General features: G+C 54.6%; 6 protein-coding genes and 1 non-coding gene across 7 annotated transcripts; 1 reads left to right on the top strand and 6 right to left on the bottom strand.

Moving 5' to 3' along the window:
• Nucleotides 1-443: 443 nt before the first annotated feature.
• Nucleotides 444-2,391, bottom strand: COL26b_006998 (uncharacterized protein; the record flags this gene model as incomplete). The annotated part of the gene is made up of 4 exons (XM_053179806.1): nt 444-493; nt 548-1,408; nt 1,460-1,982; nt 2,041-2,391. 4 exons carry the CDS (start codon nt 2,389-2,391, stop codon nt 444-446), a joined length of 1,785 nt encoding a protein of 594 aa, XP_053036306.1.
• Nucleotides 2,392-14,145: 11,754 nt separating this feature from the next.
• Nucleotides 14,146-15,617, bottom strand: COL26b_006997 (uncharacterized protein; the record flags this gene model as incomplete). The annotated part of the gene is made up of 5 exons (XM_053179805.1): nt 14,146-14,717; nt 14,770-14,973; nt 15,024-15,366; nt 15,416-15,434; nt 15,466-15,617. 5 exons carry the CDS (start codon nt 15,615-15,617, stop codon nt 14,146-14,148), a joined length of 1,290 nt encoding a protein of 429 aa, XP_053036305.1.
• Nucleotides 15,618-16,768: 1,151 nt separating this feature from the next.
• Nucleotides 16,769-16,841, top strand: COL26b_006996. The gene has a single exon. It is a non-coding gene; the product is annotated as a tRNA-Lys (tRNA).
• A 215-nt stretch (nt 16,842-17,056) lies between these two features.
• On the bottom strand, nt 17,057-18,102 carry COL26b_006995 (uncharacterized protein; the record flags this gene model as incomplete). The annotated part of the gene is made up of 3 exons (XM_053179804.1): nt 17,057-17,422; nt 17,484-17,627; nt 17,737-18,102. 3 exons carry the CDS (start codon nt 18,100-18,102, stop codon nt 17,057-17,059), a joined length of 876 nt encoding a protein of 291 aa, XP_053036304.1.
• Nucleotides 18,103-18,961: 859 nt separating this feature from the next.
• Nucleotides 18,962-20,804, bottom strand: COL26b_006994 (uncharacterized protein; the record flags this gene model as incomplete). Its single annotated transcript, XM_053179803.1, is given in 2 exon segments — nt 18,962-19,000; nt 19,017-20,804. 2 exon segments carry the CDS (start codon nt 20,802-20,804, stop codon nt 18,962-18,964), a joined length of 1,827 nt encoding a protein of 608 aa, XP_053036303.1.
• Nucleotides 20,805-21,414: 610 nt separating this feature from the next.
• Nucleotides 21,415-22,308, bottom strand: COL26b_006993 (uncharacterized protein; the record flags this gene model as incomplete). The annotated part of the gene is made up of 3 exons (XM_053179802.1): nt 21,415-21,531; nt 21,585-21,975; nt 22,034-22,308. 3 exons carry the CDS (start codon nt 22,306-22,308, stop codon nt 21,415-21,417), a joined length of 783 nt encoding a protein of 260 aa, XP_053036302.1.
• A 3,051-nt stretch (nt 22,309-25,359) lies between these two features.
• NOP58 (Nucleolar protein 58) lies at nt 25,360-27,389 on the bottom strand (the record flags this gene model as incomplete). Its single annotated transcript, XM_053179801.1, has 3 exons — nt 25,360-27,052; nt 27,195-27,284; nt 27,355-27,389. The coding sequence occupies 3 exons, from the start codon at nt 27,387-27,389 to the stop codon at nt 25,360-25,362; spliced, it is 1,818 nt and encodes a 605-aa protein (XP_053036301.1).
• Nucleotides 27,390-27,550: the final 161 nt, after the last annotated feature.

Raw genomic sequence — 27,550 nt, 5'->3', positions numbered from 1 at the left:
GTGCCATGTCGAAATGGTTGCCCATATCAAGTGTTTTTTTTTCTTGTATCCAGGTTTCTTTTCCGTTCATCCTTCTCTGGTCGTGAAAACAGCGATGAGCCGAGGTTTCCGTTGCCGGGCGGGTGACGTGAATCCAACGAAGGATGCCGCCGCGACGTAGGAATCTTCTATCCACCAAATCCGAGACGGCCGAGCGAAACATCATGACGCTGCCAAAGGCTCGTGTCCAACAAATCATCATTATAAGCAGTATGGGTGGGAGAGTGTCCATAATGAAAGACAAATGGCATGAATAACACAGGGTTGCCGATAACCGAGCTGTGGGGGGGCTGGGTGAACTCGTCGAATGTCGTTTGTAGTGGTCTATACGTCGCGAGTCATGAATCGTGTCCTCATTGTAGTGGTTGTCGTGGCAGTCTCGGCGAGGAAATTAGGGTTCTTGTCTAGTGGAATCGAGACGCGCTGCCAGCACGGGGAGCGTTGTCGGAGGAGTCTGTTGCTGTTTAGCCTCAAGCTCGTGTCAAGCATCACGGGCAGAAAAACTCACCGCTACCACGCTGCATGTGGCCGTTGGAGCGGTTGCGTCCGTTGAACCCGGCGGAGGGCTCCCACTCGGGGCCCCGGGGCTGTCTGTCGGGAGCGTTGCGGCTCGAGCCGTTGGCGCCAGGACGCTGGCTGCCGATAGCACCGGGCGTGCTGCGCGCCTGCGTGTGAGCTGAGGCGTCATAGGATCCCAGGTTCAAGCCACCGAGGGAGCTGAGCAGGCTGCTGTCGGTTCCAGGGGTGCCGACTGTGCCGGAAGTAGGGGTGAGGTTGGGGGTCGCGAGAGCGCCGGTCTGGTTGACACCGCCGTTGTAGTCGCCGAAGCGAGCACCCGGGTTGCCAGACTGGGGGATGTTGCCGATGCCGTTCATGGCCGTCAGGTAGCTCGAGGAAGACGCAGACGGGCTAGGGCTGAATGATCGCAGGTCGGCGAAGCTCTTGGCGGCACGCAGGTTGGCCAGGCCGCTGCCATCGGGGCTGCCGGGAAGCTCAAGGGTCGGGCCCTGACGGCCGATGGCATGGGAGTAGTTGGTGCTTGCGCTGCGAGCCTCCCGATCAGCGGCGAAATCAAACGTGGCAGCTCTGCTCAGGCCCTTCTTGTGGTAATCCAATCCAACGGCAGGCAGGTGGTTCTGGGTTGTGGGTGACGGCTGAGGACGCTTGAGAATGTGGATCTGTCGCGAATCGGCCTCTCCGATGGAGTTGTGCTCGAGTCCCATGTTGTGAGCCAAGATGTGAATCTGGCGACGCTGCTCAGGGGAGACGGAAGCAGGGAAGATGAGAATCTCCCGGCTGCTGTCACGCTTGAACAGAGTGAGTTCGGTGTAGAACTCGAGCGTCTCAGGGTCGTTCAGGTTCACGTCTCCTGTCGCAACATTAGCGTGCGACACCGTATGGCTCGTGAGAGGCGACGTACCGAGCGCACTGCGGTTGCTGTTGCTGGACATGCTGTTCAACGTCTGGAGAGAAGGCTGCTGGTGCAGCATGGGGGCGCGGTGCTGCTCCTCGAGCTGGCCGCGTCGCTCCCTCTTTTCACGCTCGATGCGCTCGCGCTCGGCCTCGGGCAGCATCTTCTTGTACTCGACCCTGAGCTTCCGGCCGTGCACCTCCATGCCGTTCATGGCCTCAATCACAATTTTGGTATCCTCGGGCGACTGGAAGTTGGCAAATGCCAAGCCACGGAAGACGCCATTGTCGAAGTGGTAGTTGAAAGCATAGGGTTGGGGAAGATGCATGTCCATCATGACGGCAGCGAGAGTCTCCTTGCGAACGGCGAAAGGGATGTTCTTGATTACGATCGCGGTGGGAATGAGCTGCTCCTCGGTCTGCGAGCTGGGTCGCATATCGGCGTGGCCGTCGTAACGCAGGCCGTTGGACATACCGCCGTTGAGGCTGGAGCCGTACGAGTTCTGCATACCAAGGCCCTGATCGGTCCAATTCTACGAAATGTCAGATTACGTCGGGACGCATAGAGCGGCCGTGGTTGATGAAACTTACCGTAGGGAGAGCGGCACGGCGGTTTACGCTCCTCTGCCTGTTGGCACCGTTGATGGCACCGTTGACAGTCGCGACACCGCCGGCGTTGTAACTCCAGGCCGCCTGGTTGTTGTCCAGCATGTATCCTCCCGGCATTCCGTTGGCAGACATCTGATCCATCGCTCTGGGGTTGTAACCGAGACGGTCGGAGGGGAAGAGGGCGGAAGAGCCCAGGCCGTTGTCGAAGGGGCGTTGTGCCTGGCGGGGCAGGGACAAGCCGGACTGGAAGCTGCCGCCGTAGCCCCTCGATGAGCTCGGGGAGCGATTGGCGGGGGTTGAGTAGTCGAGATACATGTCGTGTTGCTGGCTCATTGTTGTCGTGATGGAGCTCTTGTCCCCGTGGTTGGCAGTTACTGGGTTGAGATCCAGCAACCGGCTCGTACCGTTGGGAGTGGAAAGGGAGAAAATTGCAGAAGTGGAGGGAGGGCGCAGGAGGGCTAGGGGCGGCAGCAGATGCAGAGCCCGCAAGCGAGAAAAGTGACGTGGAGGGGACGAGGTATGGTGGTGGTCGTCCTCTTGGTCTCCTTTTTCTTTCCCTTTCCTTGGTTCGTCTGGTGATGCAGCAGGTTGGGGATCACCGGATAGACGCCGTTTGATGCAACAAGAGGGAGAGAGGGAAGGAAAAAATGGCCTCCAAGTCGCAACAAGGTTCTTCAGGGCGGCGGCGGCGGCCGTTCGTTTTCGATCCGTTCGGGTCGCTCTTGTTCGTGGGTAAAAAAGGGCCCCCCAAGAGTTGGGTCTCAAAAAATGGGAAGATGCAAGTAGCCGACAGTCGCACGCTGTGACGGGACAGAACTGGACCAGAACAAAATGCCGTGGCGGATGTTATGTAGGGGCGTGGGCGACGGAAGTAAAGGCACACACACACAGGAGGGCGTGGGAGGGATTTGGAAGTGTGGTATGTGGCGGGCTGGGCTGCTACTGCTGCGGGACGGGCGCAGTCGGGCTGGCGCTTTTTTTTTCTTCTTGGTCCCTCTTCTCGCTCGCTCGTTTCTCCGCCGAAGACGCAGCGCAGGTTTTTTGTGTTTGGCAGTCAGTGCCGGTTGCCAGTGCCAGCAGGTGAGAGACTAGTCGCAATAGCAAAGTCGCAGTCGCAGACACGCGATCCAAGGGTGGTGCACCTTTTCGGATTGGGGGGGAAGGGGGAGAGAGGGAGGGGGAAGAGGATGTTGTAGGCGTGGTGATTAGGACAGGCAGTGATGACGCCCGTTGTTGAGGCTGAAAATGCTCAATAGGATGTCGAGGATGAGAGGAGGGAGGGGAGGGAGGTTAATGAGGGAAAGGGAAAGGGCAGCAGGAGAGGGAAAAATTGTTGCAGCAAAAAAAAAAGAAGCTGGAGTGAGGAGGCTAAAAAGGGGAGCTTTTTTTTTATTTTATTTTTTTTAAACGGCAGTACTATGGTTCCCTCACCCACGACGATGGAACAAGAGTGGACAGCGGACGCAGCTGATGACTGGGGGCCCACCTTGGACGGGCCAGCCAACGGGGTCCCAGGAGAAGGGGTGTGGCAACGGCAGAAGGCGACGAGAAGACGAAGAGGGCGCTGGGAGACAGGCAGGACAGGCCCCAAATCCAATCCCCCATGGAAGGTCAGCCAGGGGAGGGGGAGGGAGGGATCATTTGGGATGCGGACGGGTAAGACAGGGTACGGCGAGAAAGACGGTGGGCTTTTGGCAGACAGAAGGACGGGGCGGGGGGGCTACGGAAGGGAAATGGAAGGAAAGAAAGGACACTTTCGCTGAGAATGACAAGGGCTTCTTCTTCATCTTCATCAGAGCATTGGAACCTCCACTAGAGGGGAGGGGAGGGGAGGGGGCCCAGGGAGCCCGGGGGCCAGGGCCGGAACTGCCTGGCCTGGATGACTGACTGCCCAGCACAGCAGAAATACAGCGGTAAGAGAGGTGCTGGGCCTTGCGAATGCGGGCCGTCCATGTCCAGCATCAATCACCTCACCTCAGCCGATGCCCTGTCATGGAATTGACAGAATGTCACCTTTAGGAGACCTAGGTAGGTAAGGTACCTTGACAAGTATGTCAACGGCGCCGGGTAGCGCAGCTAGATGGATAGAAGGCCTGGAGCATCCGTATCTTACAGTGTGCATGGACAGGAACGACAACCCGTGGCAGCACTGGCAGCGGGACCTACCAAGGTATCCTGCATCTACTAGTCGATAGCACGGTATCTATGCTTGTGCGAAAGGCGATCTGAGGCGTGTGCGTGTGCGTGTGCGTGTCACTCCCGCCGACAGCTATCCAGAGGAACTGACTCCCGTTCAGTCTGTGCAGACCAAGGTAGCCACTTCAGGTACCCTTGATGAGGTATCAGAAGCACGGATGCTGTAGCAGTTGTATGATTTAATTCGTCTGGGCGCAGATGGCCTGCAGCAACTGCAGCAACAAGAACAACAAACCAAGCACCGTCTTGCACCGCTTTCCGACTGGCGAACGAACTCTGCATACTCTGGCCCTGCCGCCGTCCTCAGTTGGTCAGAGTATTGAAAATATTAGGAATTGGGGGTCCCGGAAGACCAGGACTTGCAACCAGTCGGATTGCACAGGCTCCAGTTCCCTTTCTCTTAGCTCAGTCCAGTGCGGTCAGTCATTGTCAGGGTTTGTTATTCGTGTGGACTGTGGACTCTGATGAACCTGTCGACGGGGGTTGGCTTTGGCTTTGGTCTGGCTCCGGCGCCGGGGCGGGTGCGGGTGCGACACCGCGCAAGGTACTCTGTGTCTACTGTCTCTCTTTTTGCCTCTGCTTCTGCCCTAGGACCGTTGACCCGATGCGTGGATGAAAATGATGGGACGGAGAATCAGGTGGCCACCCTCTCGACACTCTCGAGAGTGCCTAGGAAACGCGCATGCGGCTCACGCTGCCTGGGAGAAGAACGGCGATCAGCAGTCGGCTCCGCGATGAATGGATGCACCATGCAGATGCAGATACAGAAACGACTTCTTCCAGACTGGGATGGCAGCTCGCCAGCCGGCTGCATCGAACGGCGGGAAAGCAAGGTTTTGCGGTCGCCAGTACGTCGTATCTGCGCGTCCAGACTCTCTTACTCTGTGTCTGTCGGCCCTGTGTCGATAAAAGAGAGTTGGGCTGTTGATGCGAGAAGGAGCCGCGAGTTGACGCTGGCACTGACCCTGTTGTCGCTAGCTTGGACGCCAACTGACTCTTTGATTTCTGCTGTTGTCGTCGTTGCTGTTGTTGGCTCGTCGTGGTTGCGTTGCCCTGTACAAGCCAAGTGCCTCGGCCAGGGTGCAAAGTAGCAGTGGCAGGTATGCACCTTGCGAATAGTAGGAAAGGTACTTTTACCGTGTTACCCAAGTACCTTACCCAGGGCAGGCAGGCCTCGTCAGGGAATACCCGTGTGCGGTGAGATAAGGCCGACTATCGAAACTGTTGTTGCCGGGTGGGCGGTGGGCGGCGGGAATAGGGAAGGGAAGGGCCGTCTCGTCTCGTGTCGTCTCGTGTCGTCTTGCCGCGTGCGAGCCTGCCAGGACTGTTTTGCCATGTGCCCGTAAATCTGTATGGAGGAGGGAGTATCCGTACCCTTCGGAGTAAGGTACTGAGGGTCTGAATACTTACTGAGATGAGGAGCGAGGCAAAAGAACGGTCAACATTCTGCACCACCACCCATGGTCGTGGATGGACATGGCCGTGACCACCGCTCTTTGCTCTGCTTGCTGGGTGTCGCGTCTCCAGTAGCCTTCAAGGGTTTTCCAAATGCGCCCCATCGCCCATCGTCTCCGAGGAGGGCAAAGTAATAACCCGCAGGCAAGACCCGTAGGTGCTGGACCGTACCGTAGGCAAAATGCCATGTCCATGCCATGCCGGTCCCTTGTCGACGCCCATGCCAAAAGGCCCAGGCCAGAGCAGGGTACGACTCCAGAACCGTACCCGTAAAGTAGGTAATCCCTATATATAAAATTGGGTCCGTCTCTCCAGACTTTTTTCCCTTTTTTTTTCACATTCCTCTTTCCGTCCTCGCGACCATCCGCGGCCGGGTCACGAAATAATGTGGTCGGCTACGACGATGGTCCTGGACACCGCCGCTGGAGAAAGTCCACAGCCCACAGCGGGACGGGGATCCTCGACGGATATTTGAGCAGGAGCAGCAGGAGCTTTGGCTCTACAGACCGGAGACTGGAGTCTTTAGCAGCGCCTTTTACGGACACAGCAGGGGGGGCAACGCATGGGCGACAGGCGACAGGCGACGGGCCTCGGGGCCGAGGGGAGAGGAGGCAAGACGTGGAGGTGATGAGAAAAGGGGCAAGTTGACTTGAGCAATGGAACGGAAGGAAAGCGGTGGCATGGTGCTCCATTTCCGTACCTTACTTACGAAGAAGTCAACCTTGGGTGGTCGTACGCCAGAACCACGTAGGTATTTCGGGTATCGTCTTTTCTGACGGCAAACTTATTAAAAGTGGATGGCTTTGAGTGACTTGCGCCAGACACTGTAATAAACGGCGGGAGTAGGAATCGGAGAGGTGCGAATATGAGGAAATTACCAGGAAGCAGCGGATGCAGATGGAGATGGGCCTCGTTCAAACTTTGCTTTCCCACTTGCTGCAGCTTGATATTGTTTTGCGTCGCCCTGCGTCCACTGCTGAGGCAACCTCGGTCACGGCAGGCATATCCTTCCACTTTCTGCAAGATCTATTTGAAAGTCGGGAAACAGGCAGTCGCAACTCGCATCGACAAACAATTCCTACCTTGTATGAAGCAAGGCACTTGCCCAGATAAGATAGGTATTAGGTAGTGTGGTCATGGCGAAGCGGAAGGAGGGACGGGAAGGTGGCACGGGGAAAGAAACAGACGTGGCGCTAGCACAGTGTCAGCTGGACGGCGCCGGTTGTCACTGGCTGCTCCTGCGCACTGGCGCAGGGCTAACGACGCCAGGCGAATAAGAAAAGGCGTTGGCCCCAGTCTGTTCCTGCCTGTCACCAACAGAAAACCTCACCGATCACTCGCGCTCCTTGCTAAGTTGCTGCTTGCCTCCTCCCACCTCCAAACACTGAAGTGAGGTAGTGGCAGTAGTCCGTCACCGTCCCGTGCGTTGCTGGGAAACAGGCACAAAATAATCCACCGCGCTTGCCGGATATGCTGGGCTGCATTGCCTTAGACATGGCAATCGCTGCTGGGAAGGCGCCATGACTAGCCTAGCACTGGGCCACCAGACAGGACAGTGCGGTCGCGGTTGCAACTGCCGCGAACTGACTGTGCCTTTCTTCCAGAATGCGAAGTTGCCGTCCGTGACTCTTGAGTTGACTGTTGACACCGCTAGCGTCCTCGAGGCTTGCCATCAGACGAACACATAATGACGGCCATGACTGCCCACCTGTTGACAGCAGTACTAATGCATCGAACCCCGTTGAAGCAGCTAGGTTTGCGCAAGATGGCGATCTGCTAGAACACCGTATCAACTCATTTCGCCGACAACATGCACCCCGTTCCGAATAGGGTTCCCGTGTTTCCAGTCGGCGTCAGGCCAAACACATTGGCACTGCGGTTTGACGGCAACGAAACTGACTTTGATCGCATCCCATGTCTCTAACACAGTTACCAAAGCACTGTATGGTCAGCCAGCAGCCAATCACGACGGCCATGCTTGTGCCTGCATGAGAAGTGCATCCTGCGGTGAGTTGTGTTGTGCAGAAATGGAGGGAACCACGGCCGCGACCCCCAGACACATGATCGCCAGCCAATCGCAGCCGGGGAAATGCCGAGCCTCCCCACGTCGAAGCCGGTACTCACGACTCCGACAGGGGCAGCCACCACCAGCGACCACCAACCACCAGTAAAGTGAATGCACCAATCCGAATCCATCTGGGGCAGCAGCGATGAGCGGCAGGTGCGAGACATTGCCATGTCGCCTGCCTTCCGACCTTTCAACTACGAATAGGTAGGTCGCTTAGGTAAGGCAGGTAAGGCAGGTAAGGTAAGTCAGGTTCTGTTCTGGACTTCCTCCTTGCCCGGGCTCGACACTTGCACTGCACTTTCACTTTCGGGCAGGTTCCAGTTGGCTTCCATTCACCTCCGCGTCTTGTTCGTTCCTGGAGCAAACAAATACCCGGGCCTCGTGTATCCACTTCGTACTGGACGTGGACGCACCTTAGCTGCCTCAATTTATGCTGCGGCACGCCAATCTCTTGGGTTGGTTCCATCTCTCCTGCACGCCCACGCAATCTCAATAAACACATCAAACATGCATGCGCATCCATTCCTCCACGATACGAAGACACTGCATCCACGTCTGAAGTTGTCACTGAGACATTGCCCCAAGAAGAACCCAGGGTACATCATCTACGGCTGCATGGACAGGCCCTTCGCGAGAAGCAACTTCAATGTCACCTTCTCACGGGCTGAAGCGCGCCGTCCTCCCCCCCAACTCACCGTGGCCGCCGTGGTCCATCGCCCACCTCATGGGCCATCCGTCCGCCCTCCGCCATTTCCACCCGCCTTGTTCCCTGTCCGGTCCTGGACGCGGTTTCCTATTCGTACCAGACCCCTTTTCGGCACAGGCTCGCTTCCACCCTCGGCTTCTTTTTCTCACCACAAACGTGCAAGCTGCAAAATATCAGGACATTGGCAGCACAAAGACTCCGCATCCCTCGCCCCCTTCCGTTTCACTAAAAGTGAGGAGCATACGGCTTGTCCGTCATGACGGGTCGATGAGATTGAGATTCGGATGCCTTGCGTTACCTGCCTCCATGTCTACCACCTACATACCACCATACGTACCTGACCTAGGTACCACCCCGTCGCCGCCGCCCACCGATACCGATACCGCACCACATCGTTCGCAAGCCTATTGGCGATCCAGCACCTTGGTCGCGGAGTCGAATACGCGTGGCACGCTGGTCAAGGTTCTTGGATCCCGATTCCTGTTTCTTTTCTGTCTTGGGCTTCCACGGATAAGTGCTCGCACGCGCCGCACCGCCGAACCCACCGAAAGATGGACATCCATGGATCACATCTGTCACTTGCCATCGCCATCCAACTCTGCTGATACTGCCCAACGAGAATCGACAAGGCAGATCTGTGGTCACGCAGCACTTCCGTGTGTCTGATACGGATCGGCAGCTGCTTTTTTTTTTTTTTTTCTCTCTCTCTCGTCGCCTCACACTACGCTGGTGTGACGACCCAACCCAAGCGCTGGGAAGCTAGCCGCTGTCACCTTCAAAAGCAACCATGAACAAGCAAAGAAGGCGACGGTACGAATGGTTGAGTCGGTACCACCGCCACCTGGTAACTCACATTCTAGGTTGTCCTCGCATCAGAACCTGGCACTCCGGCCCTGACGTCTTCGGGCCGTCACGCTGGACCCAGATCTACACGCCTAGCATTCGCCGTTCCCTAAGCTGCCCCTAGCGGCCGTCGATTTCAAGGCAGGAGAAAACGTCTGACGGAGCGAGATCGACAAACGGATACAAACCCGGAGACGCTGGCTCTGCTCCACTGCTTCCAAAGTTCCATGCTACCGCCGTTGATTCCTTCATAATCTTCTAGGGTTCAGGAACCCCTATTCTGGCCCCTGGAAGTCGCCGCGATAACTAGACAGGCTTGTTGAGGAGCCCCCTTTCCGCTGGATTAACGACTGGGTCTGCGAGGCTAGCAGCGCAATTTCCAACGCTTCGCTTGCTTTCAACGGCGGCAGGCCTTGCCTCCCTCAACCCTCCGACTGATCCAGAGATACCGTCCTGTATAATTAATCGCATCCCAGCTAACCACGATCAGTACGCGATTAAGTCTGGCCTGAGCTTCCCGCGGCTTGAACTGTGCGTTGGGTGGTGGGATGGAACACTGGGATTCACCGTCGCACAAATCGCCCATGCGCCATCGCGCGGCACTTACCTTTCATAAATGTGCCGGACCCTTGCGTCCCATGCTCCGCATCCCCGTCAAATATCCCTGCTCTTCACGAGATGCGAGATGGAGATGGAGCTTAATCTTACCCACCGACCGGTGCGCCGCCGCAGCAATGTCTCCGGAGCCACCCCGACTCGCTGGCTGATTGACCACTCTTATCATTGCCTTGCCTTCATCGACATTTGCGACCACTTACTCGAATCCGACAGGATCGTTGTATGGATTTCCGATTGGTTGTTCCTGTTGGCCACGAGATCCTGCGAAGAAATGTTGCGTCCTGTTCACAGCTCGACGAATACGCTTCAGCAAGGGTGTCATGGGTCACCAGTTCGCCCCCAAAACAGTCAGCTATGGCTGGGTCGCGCCCTCGATTGGGTAGTCCGGCAGCTAATGGCACAAGATGGCAAGTTGGCCCTGTCCAATGAGTTGCGCCGGCCGAGACGCGGCAGCTTCCCCAGGAGCCGGGTTGCTTACAACCGTTCCCAGATGGGTGTTGAAATCAAGCCCAATGGGCTGTTTGCTTGCCTAGATGCGGCTATCTGCAAGCAAGAAAATATGCAACAACATCACCAAGAATCAGAAATGCGACGACACTCTCGGGGAGCGGCATGCCTCTTCGCTTCTTCGGACATCTTGCCAACAACAATTATTGCATCAAACGGCGCTTGCAAGCATTCATCCCGTTTTCACTCAACTCAGACATGCAGAACGCGTCTTTGTGTAAATGAACCTCCGTCTCAAGTTCCTCCACCCAAAGAGACTCTCATTCGTTCGATATTTTGTACCCAGGTTTCGAGACTTGGCTTGTCCAACATTCCAATCCAGCAATATTGCGCGCCGCTGACAATCACTGTCGTTTCTAAGCAGCTTGCCGTTTGATAGTCTCAAAATGGTTCCTCGAGCGAAGCGACCCATTTAGGCTGGTTCTCTGGACAAGCGCCTGATCATTGTCTCGGTCAAGGTCCTCCGTCACCGTTACCCAACCCCTACACTCACTGTCGTGAAGACCTGGCTTTTCTTTTATTGGGTCTTTAATAAGCTAGCCGCCCAGCGCTGGTCCTGGTTGAACATTTTCTGCAATGTTCCAGATCACTTCCTTGAGCGGAGCTCAAAAGGACATGATCGCTTCAGAACTACGTACCTCCTCCCCAAGACCGGTCGTAGCTACACCAGAGTCATTGTATAAATTTTCTGCCTTTGCGATCCTCTTTCGCCGATGCGAGTTGCAGAAGACATGGTCCGCTAGGATCGTAAGGCAACACAACGATGCAATGCTCCAGAACACAGGCATCCGGCGGGGCGGCACCGCTCTTTCTGTCAGGTCCGACGGAACTGGCACGAGGCGGTTCTCGAAGTCTCCGGAGTCGCCAGACGATCACTCTGCATTGGATAGCCCACGAGGAACAGGTGACCTCTTCATAGCATTTGCAGATCTGCGACGAGGTCCAGCGGCCTCTGGCGAAGTTGCGAGCTTCCCTCGCCACGTGACCGATGTGACACGCGGAAGCGACCTACATATTCCGGTTATGCATGGCGGGAAGCAAACATCACATATGGGGCCGGCCCAGGGCCCATAACCACGGTTCGCTCGAAGCCTGGTGATCGATCCGGTATCACCTCCGGCGTGCGACGGACAGAACGCTACCTCAGACGTCTTGAAGCAAAATCCGGTCCGAGATTCCCAATACTCGCCTTCTCCGGAATCATGTTGCAGACGACAGGCCGTCGAGGCACTTCTCCAGCGGTGCAGAGCATGCCCCGCAGTGGTGGTCAAAATATCGTTCCGTTCAGGGATTGCAGATCGGTCATTCGGTAATTTGTGGCCGAGGCAACGTCAGCCCCGAGAACATCCTTCTTATTCAGGGAGATGATGGCAGTTGCAAATTCCGAGTAAGCAGTGTAATTGAGTATTCCAACGGCCTGGTGCCGGGGAGCCGGAATGCCCTCCACCTCCACCCCCTTGCGGGCCTTGGGTTTGAATCGCACGCTAGTGCCCAATACCTGTCGTTCCATGCACAATACTGGACGCTCCTTTGGGAATCACTTATGCTCAGTGGGATAAACCAAGCTTTATGGACATGATTCCTTCGCCTGATGATACGGCTCAGTGTTTGGGATAGCCTTCAACCGACGATGGGTGAGATGCGTTGCATCACCTCAGAATCTTCAGAGACAACCGTTTCCACTTACACAATGGTCTAAGGCTAAAAATGGCAAATCAGTTTCGTGGTAGCGAGTCTCGAGTATCTCGGCGAGCGCGCCGTCCTCTGCCGTCGTCGGATGACGATCGACCCCGAACCACGCCGTAAACTACGAGACTGCAAGCCCTTTTTTTTTTTTAAACCCGCACAGCGGCGCGAGAGAGTTCATTTCACGAGCCCCTCCCTTTTAAGGGTGACTCGCTTGTGCAGGGCACACATCTCCACTCCCACGCCCTCTTTCTTTGCGGTCTGCCTCGCCATCCGTTTTCCCGCGAAATGAGGTTTCTGCGGCGCAGCGATGTCGCGAGGCTGGGCAACGCGGTGGCGATTTTGGTTCTTGCAGAACGACCGTGAGGGATCGGAGGGGCTCCGGTGAGGTGCGGTGTATACCGTAAGGGTGGGAAAGTGGTTGGTTCGAAGTTGGGAGCGGTGAAGAAACGCTTTTGCAAATCACCTCTGGTCGGCCCTTTTGGGGCATTCGGCTGGGGGAATCCCTTGATGAAGTGATTTGTGAGTGATGAGAAATGTTTTGACGCTAGACGTAACTTTTGGACAACCAACATCTGTCCGGTAGACTAACTAGGCCAGTCCCTTCCCCCTTTCCAGGGCGGCAGGTGACGATGTGACTGCGCATTTTCCCAAAGACCGAAAGTTCTGAGCCGACGGGGTTCGTCATTAGTCGGTTCCTCCGGTACCCAGGTGACGACTGCTCGTTTCCCTCTGAAGTATCTGCAATGCAAACCATAGTCCAAAAGGTGCCAGAGCTGAGAAATACGAGGTAGTCCGAGATACTTGCCGAGAATCGCGTTGGTTGTCAGGAGTGTGAGAGCGTGGCAGTTGCACTTTTCTCCTGACAGTACTTTTCTCCTGACAGTAGCTGTCACACGAAGTGGCCATGAATACGCCCCTGAATTCTTCTTCAGCATTCGGACGCCCTGGTGATAGATGCCGCAGAGAGCTTTTGAGATATCTAGCTTAGGTCGACATAATGTGGTGTCATTATGACTCTCTTTCTGTGAGGCATACGGTTCGAACGTTCGACTCTGAAATCACATTTGGATGTTGAATGAAGCAACGGTGATGAAGATTAAGTTTGCAACGTTGCTTCCTCATTTTAGGTCGCGACATGTCAGATCACAGCCTTTTCAAAACCCTATGTCTTACATGAGAGACATAGAGCTTTAAGGCCGATGACTGCCTTTTTCCTCCCTAAGCAAGCCTTGTGTCATTCATCCATGAATCCTTCATCGCCGGCTCTTGTTGTAGCCGCGTGTGTGATATGACTAGTTTTTGTTCAGCAGCCGATGTTTAGGTTTGTCCGGCGAGGACTTGATGGTCAGCCATAATGTCTTGAGAGCTCATAAAGTGTAAGAGATGAGGCTCTGGGATGGGAAATGGCGGCCTTTGCGCAGTGTTTGACGACTTGTTGTAAGATTCAATCGTAACTTTGGCCCAATGTTGTCTTCGAATGCCTGGAATAACCATGTTCGCGACGAAGCGGTTTCTGTTCAAGAGCCATCGTTTACCCAACTTCATGACTTTCGTCTACTTGGGTTCAGGGGTATCAAATCATCACCTTATCGTCGTCGTCGTTAGAACATTGAAAATGCCAGTTGTGTCCATCGGAACTCTTCTTTTGTGCGACGCTCGTCTCAAGGACCTGCTATTTTTGTGAAGTCGGTGGAGAAGTTTCTCACCTTCAATCTTTCTAGAATGACTGTTGCTATTCCGAAACAGTTATTGTTCTTTGAGCTTGAAGAGGGCAGGTCGCCGATAGCGAGCTCACGGAAGCTCGGGCATTACCCCTGAAATTGGGCAAGTCCTTTGGTACTGTCTTGACCGGACACAGTGTAGAATAACAAAAATTCTTCCAGCTTCAGATGCTTGTTGATGTTTCTGTCATCATTGTTTTCAAGCTCGATGCTACATATTTCTTAGTCTTAAGAAGCCACTCGCGACCTAGTGTTATTGCTGCAGACAGAGAGCACTCAAAGCCTCAGCACTTCCCTTGCAAGACGGACCCTACTCTCAAATACTTTGAAAAGACCATCGAAACAACAGCCGCTAACATGAACCCTCCAGCAAAGATCCAGGTCCCTTGAAACTCTCTTTGAACATCCGCAACCGAATCTCCCCGACGCCGTTGCGCAGCACCTCCGATGGGGTTACCGATCAGCGCTCCGATACTCGCAATCGTGTACCCCATGCCCATCCTCGTCCCATAGTCGGCCGTGTCGTCCGTCAGGTTGGCAATCGTGGCCGGCGGCAACGAGACCATGCCCCCGGACACGAACCCGTAGACGACGGACACCGCGATCAGACCAGGCATGTCATGCGCGAAGCGCAGGAGAAATAAGACGACGGCAGATCCAAGGCAGCAGGGCATCATGATGCTGATGCCGCCGTATTTGTCGGCAAGCCAGTTGGGCGCGAGACGCCCAAAGAGGCTGGCTGCGTTCATCGCGCTGAGGATGTAGAAGGACGTGGACTCGTCGACGCCCAGACGGATGGCGTAGGCATCCACGTAGAAGAAGGGGATGTATACGGAACCGATCATCAGGGCGAAGGCTGGCATGTGTTAGGGGTGGTGTTGGGGTGGGATCCTGTGAGAGAGACCTACCGATGCAAAAGGTTACATAGGGGATGTCATGGAATTGCTTCAGTCGGAAGAGAGCACCGCGACGCTTGCGGTTTGGCCGAAGACGCATTACGGCGATGCATACCAGGAGACTTGCCGTGACGATGAAGGCAAACACTCGGACGGCCCAAGGAAAGCCAATAGAGGCGATGAGACGTCTTTCCACAATGGGATACACGATGCCAGCTAAATCAAAGTAAGACGACGAGCATCGCTAATGCCATGAGTGCACCTACCCAAGCTGCTTCCTGTAGCCGCGATCCCCGTCGCGATCATCCTTCGCTTCTGGAAGTACAGCGGAATCACGGCAACGCAGGTCAATCCCAACAGCCCACTCCCGATTCCCACGCAGAAGGCCTGCGCCAGCAGAATCTGCCAGTACTTCGTACACAAGCTGAGCATGAATAGACCTAGGGACGTCATGGCGGTGCCGCAGACGAGGATGAAGCGGAGATAACCCGCGTCAAGCAGCCAGCCTGCGCAGACCCCGATCAGCATCATGAGGAAGATTTGGATAGATCCAATCCATGCGATCGTCGAAGGGTTGGTGTCGGGCAGGAGGTTCGTGGAGTAGTATGCCTGGAAGACGCCAAAAGAGTTGGAGAGACCCCTGATGTTGTCAGCGTACTTGAAAGTTGGCGTTGGAGCTGAATATGTATAGAGGGTTTATTGTCTTACCATGTGTTGGCAAAAAGAATCCAACTTCCCAAGACTTGAAGCCAGGCGACGACACCGTGATCCATCTGAAGTTCCTCCGGATCATTCTTATCTGAGTTGTGACTGCTAATGTCAGATACTTTCTGTGCTTTCTCGCCGTCCACCATGACCATGGCGGTATCTATGTCTTCTTGATTTCTTAACACTGGCATCTTGAGCCGGCTGATTTCGATGTTTCAGCAGGAAAGAAGAACAAGAAGGTCTCAAATGAGTTTGGATGACGATCTCGTTTTATATTGTGTGATGATACAATAGGTAGCTAGTTTCCGCCCAACCCCCTTCCATGGGATTTTGAGCCGAGCATGGCATTTTCGAACCGAGAAGTCAGTCCGATGTGTCTCCACAACCAAAGTCCCCCGACAGTGGGCCAGGAATACAATGACAACATCACGATGACCATCGACTAACCAACGAGACACTGCATTGCCATGCTGTTCGCAGCTTATTGAATGGGGTCTGCTGCTTCCGCCGGCTGACTGTGGGGGCATGGAGCTCTACAAGGCGTGCTGTTCTGCACAATCTCCCTGACACAGGTGAATAAAACCTTTTCTCTTTCAAACATTAAATCCCCTGCCGCCTGGTGAACTACCTAGAGCGATATGTATGACAGCTTACGGTCTTGTTCTGTCTAGCTGTTTTGTTTTCCGAGTGTAGAGCTTCTTAGAACCGTTAAGAAAGCCAAAACACTTTCAGGGTCCTGTTTGTTTCGACAGGGGTGGAACCGCAGACCCCTGTACAGCCCGAAGGTTAGGGACTGAGGCAGGGCAGGGGTTCGAATCCTACGAAGCCGTGAACTTTGAGACCCGATGCCGAATCGCTGGAATGCGATGCGCTTGTTCGATACGGTTAAGGGGATGAATTTCTTAAAAAGATGATTTTACAAATAAACCAGTAGCAAGTCTAGTTCATGTGATCAAATGAGTAAGGATAATTCGAGAGGGGAAAAAGGTTGAGACTTTCATAGATCAATCTGTCGGGAGGGATGGCAGTTTGGGAATGTCGGCTTCGGCTCCGGCTCGACGAATTGGGTCAATTTTCGGGAATGAGCAAAGCAAGACAAACAAACCTAACTGGAATGCAACAAAACCTTCTCTAAACCAAAAAAGGATTGCACAAATTCTGACTCACTCTGGACATCGTGCACTCGACATGCGGCATCAGAACTTCGAACTTCGTTTAGGCGGACGTGGCACGATAGCTTTCAAGCTTCACTAAATAGGTTGTCAATTGGGCTCCCAGCTCAACAAACCAGCTGGGTCCAGTCGCCCGGCTAGCTCAATCGGTAGAGCGTGAGACTCTTAATCTCAAGGTTGTGGGTTCGACCCCCACGTCGGGCTCAATTCCCGTCCGCGATTGACACCCAGGTTCGTTTTTTGATTCTTTCCCCTAGTATCTTTTTGGTCCATCTTTGTTTTTTGAACTTGAATTACACGATGCTTCCTGCTACCATTTGTGCGGTTTGACTTGCTCTGTACCCGTAGGCGTGGTCCGATGCTACATTTTCAATCAGTAGCCCCCACTAACATCTCCCTCACTAATTCGTTCGAGGACGTTACCCATTTCCACCCATCATCCTCTCAACAGCTTCACTTAGTGTCGTCTTTCCTCGTTGAACTCTTGAACCTTCCACAATCTCCTCGATAGCAACCCCGCCAGGCAAAAAGCTTCTCGTCATCTCCACAAACATGCCGGCCATTGGGGGCCGGAAGATCTCGCCAAAGAACTCCTCCAGCTGAACGCCCTCGACCAGCTTCGCCTCGACGCCCGTTCCTATCCTCTCCTCAAAAGCCTGTCGAACGTCTTCCGTCGAGTACGTGTCCGGCCCGTGGAGATCGAAGACGTAGGGATTCTCGCCGAGAGGGGATCCGGCTGCGAGCGCTTGCGCGGCGCAAGTCTTGCCGATGTCGTGTACTGAGACCTGTAAGAAGATTATCAGCAACCATCAAACCCACCTTGGTGTATAAACCACGCTCACTCACCATGGGTATTTTGTAGTCCGCAGGTGATATAACAGAGTGGAAGTAGTGCTGCTCGCTTTTGGCAGTCTTCAGCGCTGCCGCCCAGTTCTCCATGAAGTACGCGCATCTCACGAACACAACCTCCGGCGCAGAGCCAATAAGTGCCTGTTCAGCTTCGTAGTTTGTTTTTATCTCGCCCTACACTTGCATCTTAGTATAAGGAGTCCCCTCGCGCTCCAGTTTCCTCCCGCCACTCGTTCAGATCCCAGCTTACCGTGCCGTGTTCTAGCTGCGCCCCTACGCTTGAGATATAGACCAACCGCTTGACCGAGTCCCCAGCCATGCCAATAGCATACTTGACATTCGCCGCCATCTCTCTCGCTCTCGTCAACGGTTTTGATTCGGAATATAGTGGCGGCGTGATGGTCACCAATGCGTCTGCGCCAGAAAACTTGAGACTTCCGACATTCGCGACATCGCCTTTGACAGCCCTGAACCGGGGATGCTCCCTGAATTCGGCTGGCACTCTTCCTGTATCCCGATAGACCCCTGTTACTGTCGGTTCCGATGGATCTTCCAACAACGCTCGTATCGTGGCTTGCCCAGTCTTGGGCGATGCGGGGACGACGACGATCTGCATCGTGCGCACTTTGCTTGTCCGCCTTCGGTTGTGATGTGACGGGAAGAACACGTCGGCGTCTCATCGGCCATATATCACCCAATATCCGATATAAGCTTCACGGGAACTTCAATATGGATATATATAAAAGATACAAGCTACTGAAATGACATCATGGGCCACGGTCTAGACGTGGCCGGCCGGCCCCGCATCGCAGTCCGTCGATGCGTCAGTGGCTGCGTTATGTTTCACGCTTAAAGCTTCGCCAAAGGGCGCCTGCTCCATTGCCCAGTTTTCCTGTCAGCTGAGCCCGAAGCATGAACTTCGACTGCGTTCGAGACTCCTCCTCCACCTGCCAAAGCATGGTGGAGGGGCGACATCGGGGAATTTACCCCCTCTGCTCTGCCGGTTCCATGTGTCGTCCCAACTTCTCGACCTATCAACCAACATAGTTCGCGGCAGAGGCCCAAGCTCTTGCGATCTTGGCCACAGCAACTTCGGCCCTTCCCGGCGCCGGATTCAGCGAGCTGTTGCTGTGTTACTTAACGCCCGCAGAGGGCTAGGCCGAGGGTCTGACTTGCCTCAACTCGCAGCAAAATCGTTCCGATATCGTCTTCCATCCAGCAGAGAATGTGTCTCTCTGCGAACTAGTGTCAATGAAACTCAAAAGTCACAGTCCGAGGACCGCCTCGGTTGTGCTTCACGTTATCCGTGATTTTCCCCCAAATAAGCTCATCATCATTGACATAGCAACTTCCCACAAGAAGATGGTGATTCTCCCTTCGGCGCACGACAAAAGGCATGCGACCCCCAAACAACACAATGACCTCGTCCCCGGGCCGCATCATCTTGGGGCCAATCCCTACGCGCCCGTCTCGAGTCACAAAGACGCGGCGGTGGTTGGCAGCAACAGCGACCCCTACCAAGAAGCTCACAAGTTTTCTGTCGCGCTCGGGCTCTCCGAACGACTCTTGCACGACTCCAGACTCGGCCAAGAAGGTTGTAAAGGCCAGGAAGTTCTCAGAAAGATCTTTGACCAGTGTATCCTGCTTTATTTCTTCGACCGACACAAACAGGCTTTGGTCCAAGGCCATGGAGAACCCGCCATATTGCATCATCGAGGAGTAGTTGGATCCGATGGATGCCCCGAAGAAACTGCCCAAGACTGCCTTGCAGAACGCCATGTCGAGCAAACTTCCGTCGCGGTATAATGTTCCCCTCCTGGGGTTGATGGGCACGCCGTAGAGATCAAACCAGGCCTTGATAACGGCAAAGCCTGCGAGCCTTGACCCGGAGACAAACTCAAATACATCGCTCATCCTGTCCACGACGTCCACATGGTATCCATCGACAGAGAGGACCCGTGGTCGCATCGGCGCAGCTACCGCAGGAATGTCGTGCAGATCGGCCAGGTATGGATCAGTGCGGCCTTTCGAGTAGAACCCAGTAAAGAAGACTCCTCTGAAGACGAGACACGTTCTTCCCTCGAACCATTTGGGTACCCAAGACGGGTACTCTCCCGTCCCAGGCTCCTCGTTGTGCGAAACATGGTCAAGGACGTCTAGCACTCGTGGTGTCTTGCGGAGGAGAAACCTGGCCAAGTCGCAGTAGACCGCCACCGTCTCTCGCTTGTAGTCCGGCATCAGCGCCTTGGGCGTGCCGAAAGTGCCTTGGGGGTGGAATTCGTTGATGAAATCAGATATTCGCTTCAACCCGCGACGGAACAGGCGGCCGCGCCAGCTCACCTGGCCACTCGCTGTCGCTGTCAAAGCCAGTATAGGATTGATTCCCTCGTCGCAGATCCCCAGCAAGGAAAATATCCTGTCGCGGTCATCAGTCGCCTGAAAGGTTCGTGTGAGTTCCAGAAGGTGCAGAAAGCCGCCCAGAGATCCTTGCACCTCTGTATGGTACACTGGATGGTTGGGCTGCCGGACCATCAAGATATTGTTCCATAGCTCCCATGGTGCGTTGACCGCCACTTCTTGTTTCAATTGTACGAGGAATAAGGATGATGCGATCAGGTCGAAAAACGACATCTCCAAATCCTCAATCTTGGCTATGGCCCAGGACGACGCCACAACCTCTTGGACGCACCAGCAGCGAGTGAAATACGGCCGTTGAAATACCTCATCCAAATTAGTCATGGCAGACTCAGGGATATCTTCCATCATGCTAGAGACTAGAGCCTGAAGAGTATCCGAGTCAGGCGGAGCACTATCCGCGCCGCTGCGAGCCGGGTCTGTGTATTCTCTGAGTCTAGCAATCCTCTCCGCAGCTTGCAATGCTTCATGAGTTCCACTAGTCTTGAGACCCAGCCAAACGACGACACGAGCGGCATGCTTATAAACTAGCCTCATGTATTGAACCTGACGAGCGCGCTCGTCCAGGTTCGACTGGTCAATGCAGAGAGCATCAACCCAGAGACGCCGAGCTTGGTTCGGGAAACGCAGTGACCGTAACGCATCTTCGAGGTTTGGTTTGATGGGTAATGGATGGCCGTCGAGCCAAATGTAGTCTCTCGGTTGTTCTGTCGGCTTGCCCCAAGTATATGACAGAGCTTCGTAGGGAGGAGCTTGCTCGATGTGGACAAGCTCCAGGTGCGCCTCGAAAGGGTCTTCAGCTGACCCTGGTTTGAGCAACAGCAGCCGTGTGAAAGGCGGTGGACGATTTTGCTCAACAGCAGGTGGCAGAGGCTGATAACGATACGATTCATCTTGGTCCATCGTCGCAGGTTATTGAGTATCGCAGGCTTCGGTGCTTCAGGTCTGAGTGTTCCAGGAATCAGCCTCGCGTCCGCCATTTCAAAGGCTGTGATGCGAGTAACTCAGTTACCACATCACGTGGGCTTTGTTGTCGCAACCCAGTCTCGGTGTCAGATACGGGTTAATTCGTCCGGCTCTGCAGGGATCACGATGAATGCAGAGAGTAAACCTGCCACACCAAAACTCAGCCGCTCGCGCTAAGCTCTCTACATGCTGCTGCAACCTGTGGGGGTCGACCAGTCGTTGAACGCCGCCAAGACCATGGGGCAGGAATAGGATTCAACCTATCATATTGAGTAATCAGTGAATGAGTATAGTTTCACATCATCGCGGTGGTGCGTGACTTGAACCGTCCGACGTTCGATCCTGACCTGCACCTCCCCATCCAACGCCTGATTCTCATCCGGTTCTTTTCCGTGTCCGATTTGGGTATCATTACAGTAAAACAAGAACTGATGCTACTAATATCCGTCACACTCGCATTTTCTCGTTCGTGAAATTCGTAAACCAGGCTTCCGGCACGACTCTCCTTTATAATTTCAGGAGGCGGGGCTGCCGCGTGTCCCATCGCTCATCGAATCTCAGGCTCTTTCATGAAGTCGGGAATAGGAAGGCCAGCTTCAAGTACAGAGATGTCCCAGGGGTCGGCTGGCCTTTCATCCGCAGCAACATCCTCCATGGTGAGGTCCTTCGCACGAACTTATCAGCAGGGCGATCTATAAGGAGATTAATCATACTCACGCTGTGTACAGAGACGTTGTTAGAGTCCCGTTCGCGTTCGACATTCGCGCCATCTGTGTCCGCTGCGTAGATTTTGATAGAACGGAGATGTGTGTCTTTGCCGTTCTGGTGGTTCTCGAGTATCTGCATCTGGAACACATACGACACCAGGGTGTTGCCGTCAGGACCACCGCCGGAGCCAGCGATGGGAACCAGCTGCCATCCTGAAGGTGCTGACAGATCCATGGTGGCGAATTGAATGAGATTGTTCTCGCTGGTTCCTGACTTGAAGATGATCTTGGTGGGCGTGTAGGACTCGTCCTCGTTGTAGTCCACATAGAAGCGGATGTCTCTGATGCCGACACGCTTGATGAAGTAGACGGTCAATTTGTGGGGCTGAGGCCCGTCGGATCTGCAAGCAGTCAGTCTCGTGCTGTCCTTGCCAAAGCATTGTGTAGAGGGAGACAAACTGCCAGTAACTCTTAAGGCTGTCATGCCGGAGCTGATCAACGCCATTCCCCTGCTTGTGGCTGCTGACGGTGAACTTCCCCAGGTTTGAAATCTCCTTCAGACCGGCAGCAACAGGGTCGAACTCGGGTTCTTCTTCTTGCTGGTCGATGTGATTCTCGCCGTCTTCGACACTGGTGTCCTCGGCGGAGATGTCACCGAGGTCTTCCAGAGGACCGCTGCCGCCCTCTTCATCCGAGTACTCGGGAATCTGTGCATTTCGTAGATACTCTTCCATGCTTGCATCTGCTCTCATAGCAGCCCAATTGACGCGTTGTGGGGGGAATGCCTCGCCGTCATCAGAGGCGTCGTCGTCTGTATGCGAGCCACCTGGGTTGAGAGATGAGTCAGCAGCAGGGCCAATCCAATGCGTGGGTGAGGTGAAGATAAATTCGGATGTTGAACCAGGGACAGCTGCGTGACTGGGTTCTTGCTTGTCGAATCGTCCGAAACCGATGACTGGGCCGCGTCAAAAGGTGCAGCTGGTTCGCAGTTGCCAGTCACTGCCCGTTTGTTTCTTTCCACCAGAAAGAGTAAGGTAGGTATTTCCCAAGCTAGGCAGGTAGGTACCTATTGGAGGCAGTAGAGCAAAGTCAACCTCGCCTGCCGTTTTCAAGGCAGACCGCCATGCAGCGAAAACGTTGCCAGACGACGAGACAAAGACGTGGCGCTAGTTTTATGACGCCGATGAGGGAGGTACCCCTGGGCTGGTTACCTCACCTTAAGGTACGCGCTGCGGTCGCTGCTGGCGCGGTGGCAAAGACGACCCTGTTTCTGTCTTGCTGCATTGATTGGATACAAGGAGACTGCCAGACCTACCATTTGGGCCGTGATTTCTGGTCGCCCTGCGATCATAATAATCGTTCATCCACTGTTCCTGACGCCCGGAGTCGAGGCCCAGGGAGCTCCGTCCGCTGCCGAAATCCTCAGCCCCTCCTGGAGAAGCATGAAGCGTTGGCCTGTTCAGAGTGGCACTCACGTTAGACCTCCTCTGGCCATCCATACCGCTGACTATTGCGAATGATTAATGCAGGGGCTGATCGGGGTGCCAAATTTGATCTGAAATGGCGCTGTGATGGTGAAAGCACCAGCAACGGGCACCCCGTGGGGCCAATCAAAGTCACGTGCTCGCTTGTCGGTGAAGGATTGCTCACCGAGACATCGTCAACAGCACAGCAGTAGGCTATGGCATATTACAAGGTACAAAGCGTAACATTAGTCTGAGCGAGGTGACTTAGTGTCCCTTAAATATCTTTAAATAGTCTCAGGGTTGCATGCGTTGACATACTTCGCAGGGTGGCTAGAGTTGTCGCCTGACCTTTGTCCCAGGTTGCAACATCCAAGTTCCAGATGTCGAGCAAGTTGAGAGGGTTGGTTAACGATATCCAAGAACGCTCTAGCCAAGATTGACTGATTGGTGGAGTTGTTCTTAGCTAACAAGCTGCAGTTCAGCTGAAAGCCTCATTTGCTTTTTGTGTGGTCCAGGCCCAACTTTACCCCGACCCCGTGTAAGCCATCTATCCCGGTCTTGATGAACCAGCAGCACCTCCTTCCAATTCCGTCTCACAATATCGAGAGGCTAATGCAACCCCTCTCTCAGGTTACTCAATCTATGGTACAAGAAGTATGTGAATTGCCTCAAACCAGCGACCTCAGCAAGGCTGCACCTTTCTAGGTCTGAGTCGTTGCCCAATCTGCCCATGGCCCGATCGACTAAGTTAACCAATGGCAACATTTCGATTCACTCCAAGCAGTTAGCTGGAGTCTAATCTGGTCTCAATGCCCTGGACTTTTGGCCTGCAGCCCTGGTGTCAATGGCGGCAAGGTGCATGTTCCAGTTACTACACGGCTCCAGAGCGGCACCTACAACATACAGACGATGGACGTAAGACCAAGTGTTTTTGACTTTCGAGATGGTTTGTTAAGGGCGTGAAGATTCAAGTTGATGAAAATCTCATTCGCCAGTTCTTGCAGAGGCTACCTACCCGAAATCTATAAAAGACAGTCCATTTCCTTCTGGGAAGCCATTGTCATTCATCAACTCAGACACATATCTTGTAAACCTACTTAACCGTACATCACCATGAAGGCGTCTTTCATCTTCTCAGCTCTGCTCATCTCCAGCGCGCTCGGAGCCATAGACGACTATTGTACGGACAGCAATGTAAGCGAGTGAAGGTCGAGCCCTTTGTCCGCCGACTCTGACATTCTTCAGGGCAACGTCGGGACCTGTCAAAAAAAGTCGAAGTGTAGCTCCCTAAATGGTCTCACTGTGAACAAAAAATGCCCCAACGATCCAGCCAATGTCAAGTGCTGTCTCTATCCCGACTGCAAAACCGAAAGCGGCATCTGCAAGAAGGACAGTCTCTCCTGCCCCGGCGGCTACGTTACGTATGTCAACCGCGCCCTCTCTCTGTCGTTTTGACAATCATCGACTCTAAATGGGAACGTGCTAACATTATGCTTTTGCAGTGGCGAGTGCCCAGGCAAGGCACACTACCGCGTAAGTCATTAGCTGCATCTCATTCGCGCCCATCTGTCTGACGTGACAACAGTGCTGCAAATGGGCCCAGAAGCCACCGATTTGTACAAGGGGAGACAAGGGCCGCCGCTGCATTCCCGTCGGATCATGAACAGAGAGTTGGCATGGTTATGCAAGGGAAAACTTTGGGTTATCGTATTGAATTGACTACTTCTGCTGGTGTATCTTGATAGCTTCTGCGCATGTGAAGGGATACGCTGCAACGTTGCCATCGGCGGTGATTCATGTTTCAACAGACGATCTTGCCACTGCCAGTCGACAGGTCGAAAGGATTGGATACCTATGTCTCAAGAAACACACATGTCTTAGCATGTGAGCCACGTTGGTGGACCTCGACTTCCATGGTGTAGTGGATGCCGCGGTGAGTATTGGGCTCTGCTCCAAAGAGCTGTTCATCTTCCTCGAAACAAAAATCGAAATAGACCATGGGGAGCGTGGTAGATCTCGGAGTGTAGTCGAGGGTTTGGTGCGCGATGTGCGCGCTGTACATGTCACGGGGGTTGGTTCACAGGACACGACGCGGGACGTCGGTCAAGCGAGCAATTACATTGCATTTTTCCTGCCAGTAAAAAGAGAAACTATGCCCATCCAATGATCAGACCATATAAAACCCCCAGGTCCATCCCATAACGCCGGCCAGAGAGATCAAGGTATCATACAGCGCATTGAAGAAGATTTTGATCCACATGAGGCCCAAGGTGCCGTCTATGAATAAGAAATGCGACGCCGCTTCTGCTTGGTCCCTTCCTAAGCACCAAGAGAGCTGCGCTTCTTCTTCAGCTTCTTCTCCTTCTTGGGCGTCTCGTCGTCCTCATGCTTGCGCTTCTTCTTGCTCTCCTTGACTGGCGTCGCGTCGGCCTCCTCGCCGTCCTTGCGCAGCTTCTTGAGCTCCTTCTTGCTGAAGACGACAGGAGAGCCGTCCTCGCCGAGCTGGACGTCGCCGCGCTCGAACTTGCGCTTGAACTTGGACACGCTAATGCCGGCCTCCTCGGCCAAACGCTCGTAGTCCTTTTCGCTGAGCTTCGCGGGGGTGCCCTTGACGGTCTTGCTCTCCTTGACGGGGGTCTCGGCCGCGGCGATGGAGACGCGCTTCTTCTCCTTCTTCTTGTCCTTTTTGCTCTTCTTCTCCTCTTCGCTCGCGTCGTTCATCTCCTCATCCTCGTCTTCGCTGTCGGCATCCTTCATCTCCTCGTCAACGACCTGGATAAGCTTGCCGTTGGTCTCGACACCATCGGCATCGGCGTTGTACTTGCGGCTCTCCTTCAGGCTGAAGCCACCAGGGGTGGTGAGCTGACCGTCGGGGCCGACACCGACACCCTTGGGCAGGAGAGGCTTGCCCTCCAGTTTGCGGAGGAGGTTCTCGAGCTTGATGCGGTTGGTGAGGCCGAGAATGCTTCTCTCCTCCTCATCGTCCTGGTTCTCGGTATCGCCGAGGGCATCGACACGAAGACCGAGAGCAGTCTTGGCGGCGAGCGAACGGGCAATCTTTCCCTTGTTCTTGCCGGTGGCCTGGCCGACGAGGGAGGAGTGGTAGATGATACCGTACTTGGGTGTGTCGTGCTTGGTTTTCAGCGCACGGAACAGGGCCTTCTCGGCACCGAAAATCTGGATGGTGGAGGAGGGAGCCTTGGCCAGGTTGATGAGGGAACCGGCGTGGGCAATCAGACGGGCACCGACGAGGTAGCCGACCAAAGCGGTCAGGTTGGGAGCGAGAGCGCGCATGCGGGTCTCAAGGTAGTTGGAGAGCTGAGCGCGGTACTCGGAGTAGGTAATGGTCTGCTGGGCCAACAGTTGGATGTTGTCCAAATCTTCAGGGGTGATCTCAGTTCCCATGGAAATCTCTGCAGCAGTCTTGACAGGGCCCTCGAGCTCCTCGGGGAGGATGTCGGAGAGGTCGGTCTCCGCGAAGTTTTGACGCATGCCAACAGCGACAACGAGACGAGCGTAGACGAGGTTGTCGTTAAGGATCTTGGCCAACTCGGGGAAGTGCCAGCCGTACCATTCCTTCGTGCGCATGGCGTAGACGTTCAGCTCCTTGTCGAGGTCGTCCACCAGCTTGATAGCCTGAACAACCATCGCGTCGACCTTGTCGGCGGAGAACTTGAGCTTGTGGCGGGAGATGGAGTGGGACAGACCGAGGGCCATGCGGTCCATGGTCTCGGTGGTGAGGCCAGGCACCAAAGAGGACATGTTCTCACGAACAGCACGGAAGAGGTCCAGGGTGACGGCGTCGGAAACGGCCTGAATGTTCAACTCGGGGAGCTTTCCGATCGCAGTACCGAGCTTAATGTCGGCAACAGCGAGCGAGGCCTTCTTCTCGTCCTTGATCTCCTTGAGCAGGTTGGCGAGCAATGGGGGAACGCGACCCTCCTTGAGACCAGCGGCTTCCTCGACGGCGACGGCGGAGCTATCGAACTTGACGAAGGACTTGAGCTTGAGCCTATGCGACGGTCAGCTTTGCGTCCAGGTTGCGCACTTGTGCAGCCGTCTTCGCGGTCTCCAGCCCAGAGCTGCACCGCGAGGCGCGCCTTGGCTGGTCGGCGAGGGACGGTTAGCCATTGGCTTTTGTGGACGCGACTTACATCTCATTGATCTTCTCCGAAGAGGTAGGACCAGAAGTGAGCTCATCACGCTTCAGGAGCTTCTTGTCAGCAGCCTTGAACAGACCGTAGCTGTGTCTCGTGTTAGCTCGCAGGTGTCCAACGGCATCTTTTTTTTCGTTCTTGTTGTAGAAAAACTTACCCTGCCGGCGTTTCGGCGAGAACGAAGAGAGACATTGTGAAATATTGTCGGATCCCTTCCAAGCAAGCCGTACAGATCCCTCGGGTAAAATCCTCCGCGCGTGGGTGTAAATGTTGTTGTCCGCGGAGGCAGGCTCGAGAAGCGAGTTGATGGGTTTGGAAATATTTTTTTCTGAACCAAGCTCCACCTAATTTTT

This window comes from Colletotrichum chrysophilum (genome assembly GCF_026319265.1).
Source record: "Colletotrichum chrysophilum strain AFK26 chromosome Unknown scaffold_54, whole genome shotgun sequence".
In the NCBI taxonomy this organism is placed as follows: Eukaryota; Fungi; Ascomycota; class Sordariomycetes; order Glomerellales; family Glomerellaceae; genus Colletotrichum; species Colletotrichum chrysophilum.
Note: the sequence above shows the minus strand (reverse complement) of the source record. Positions and strands in the feature narration are given on the sequence as shown.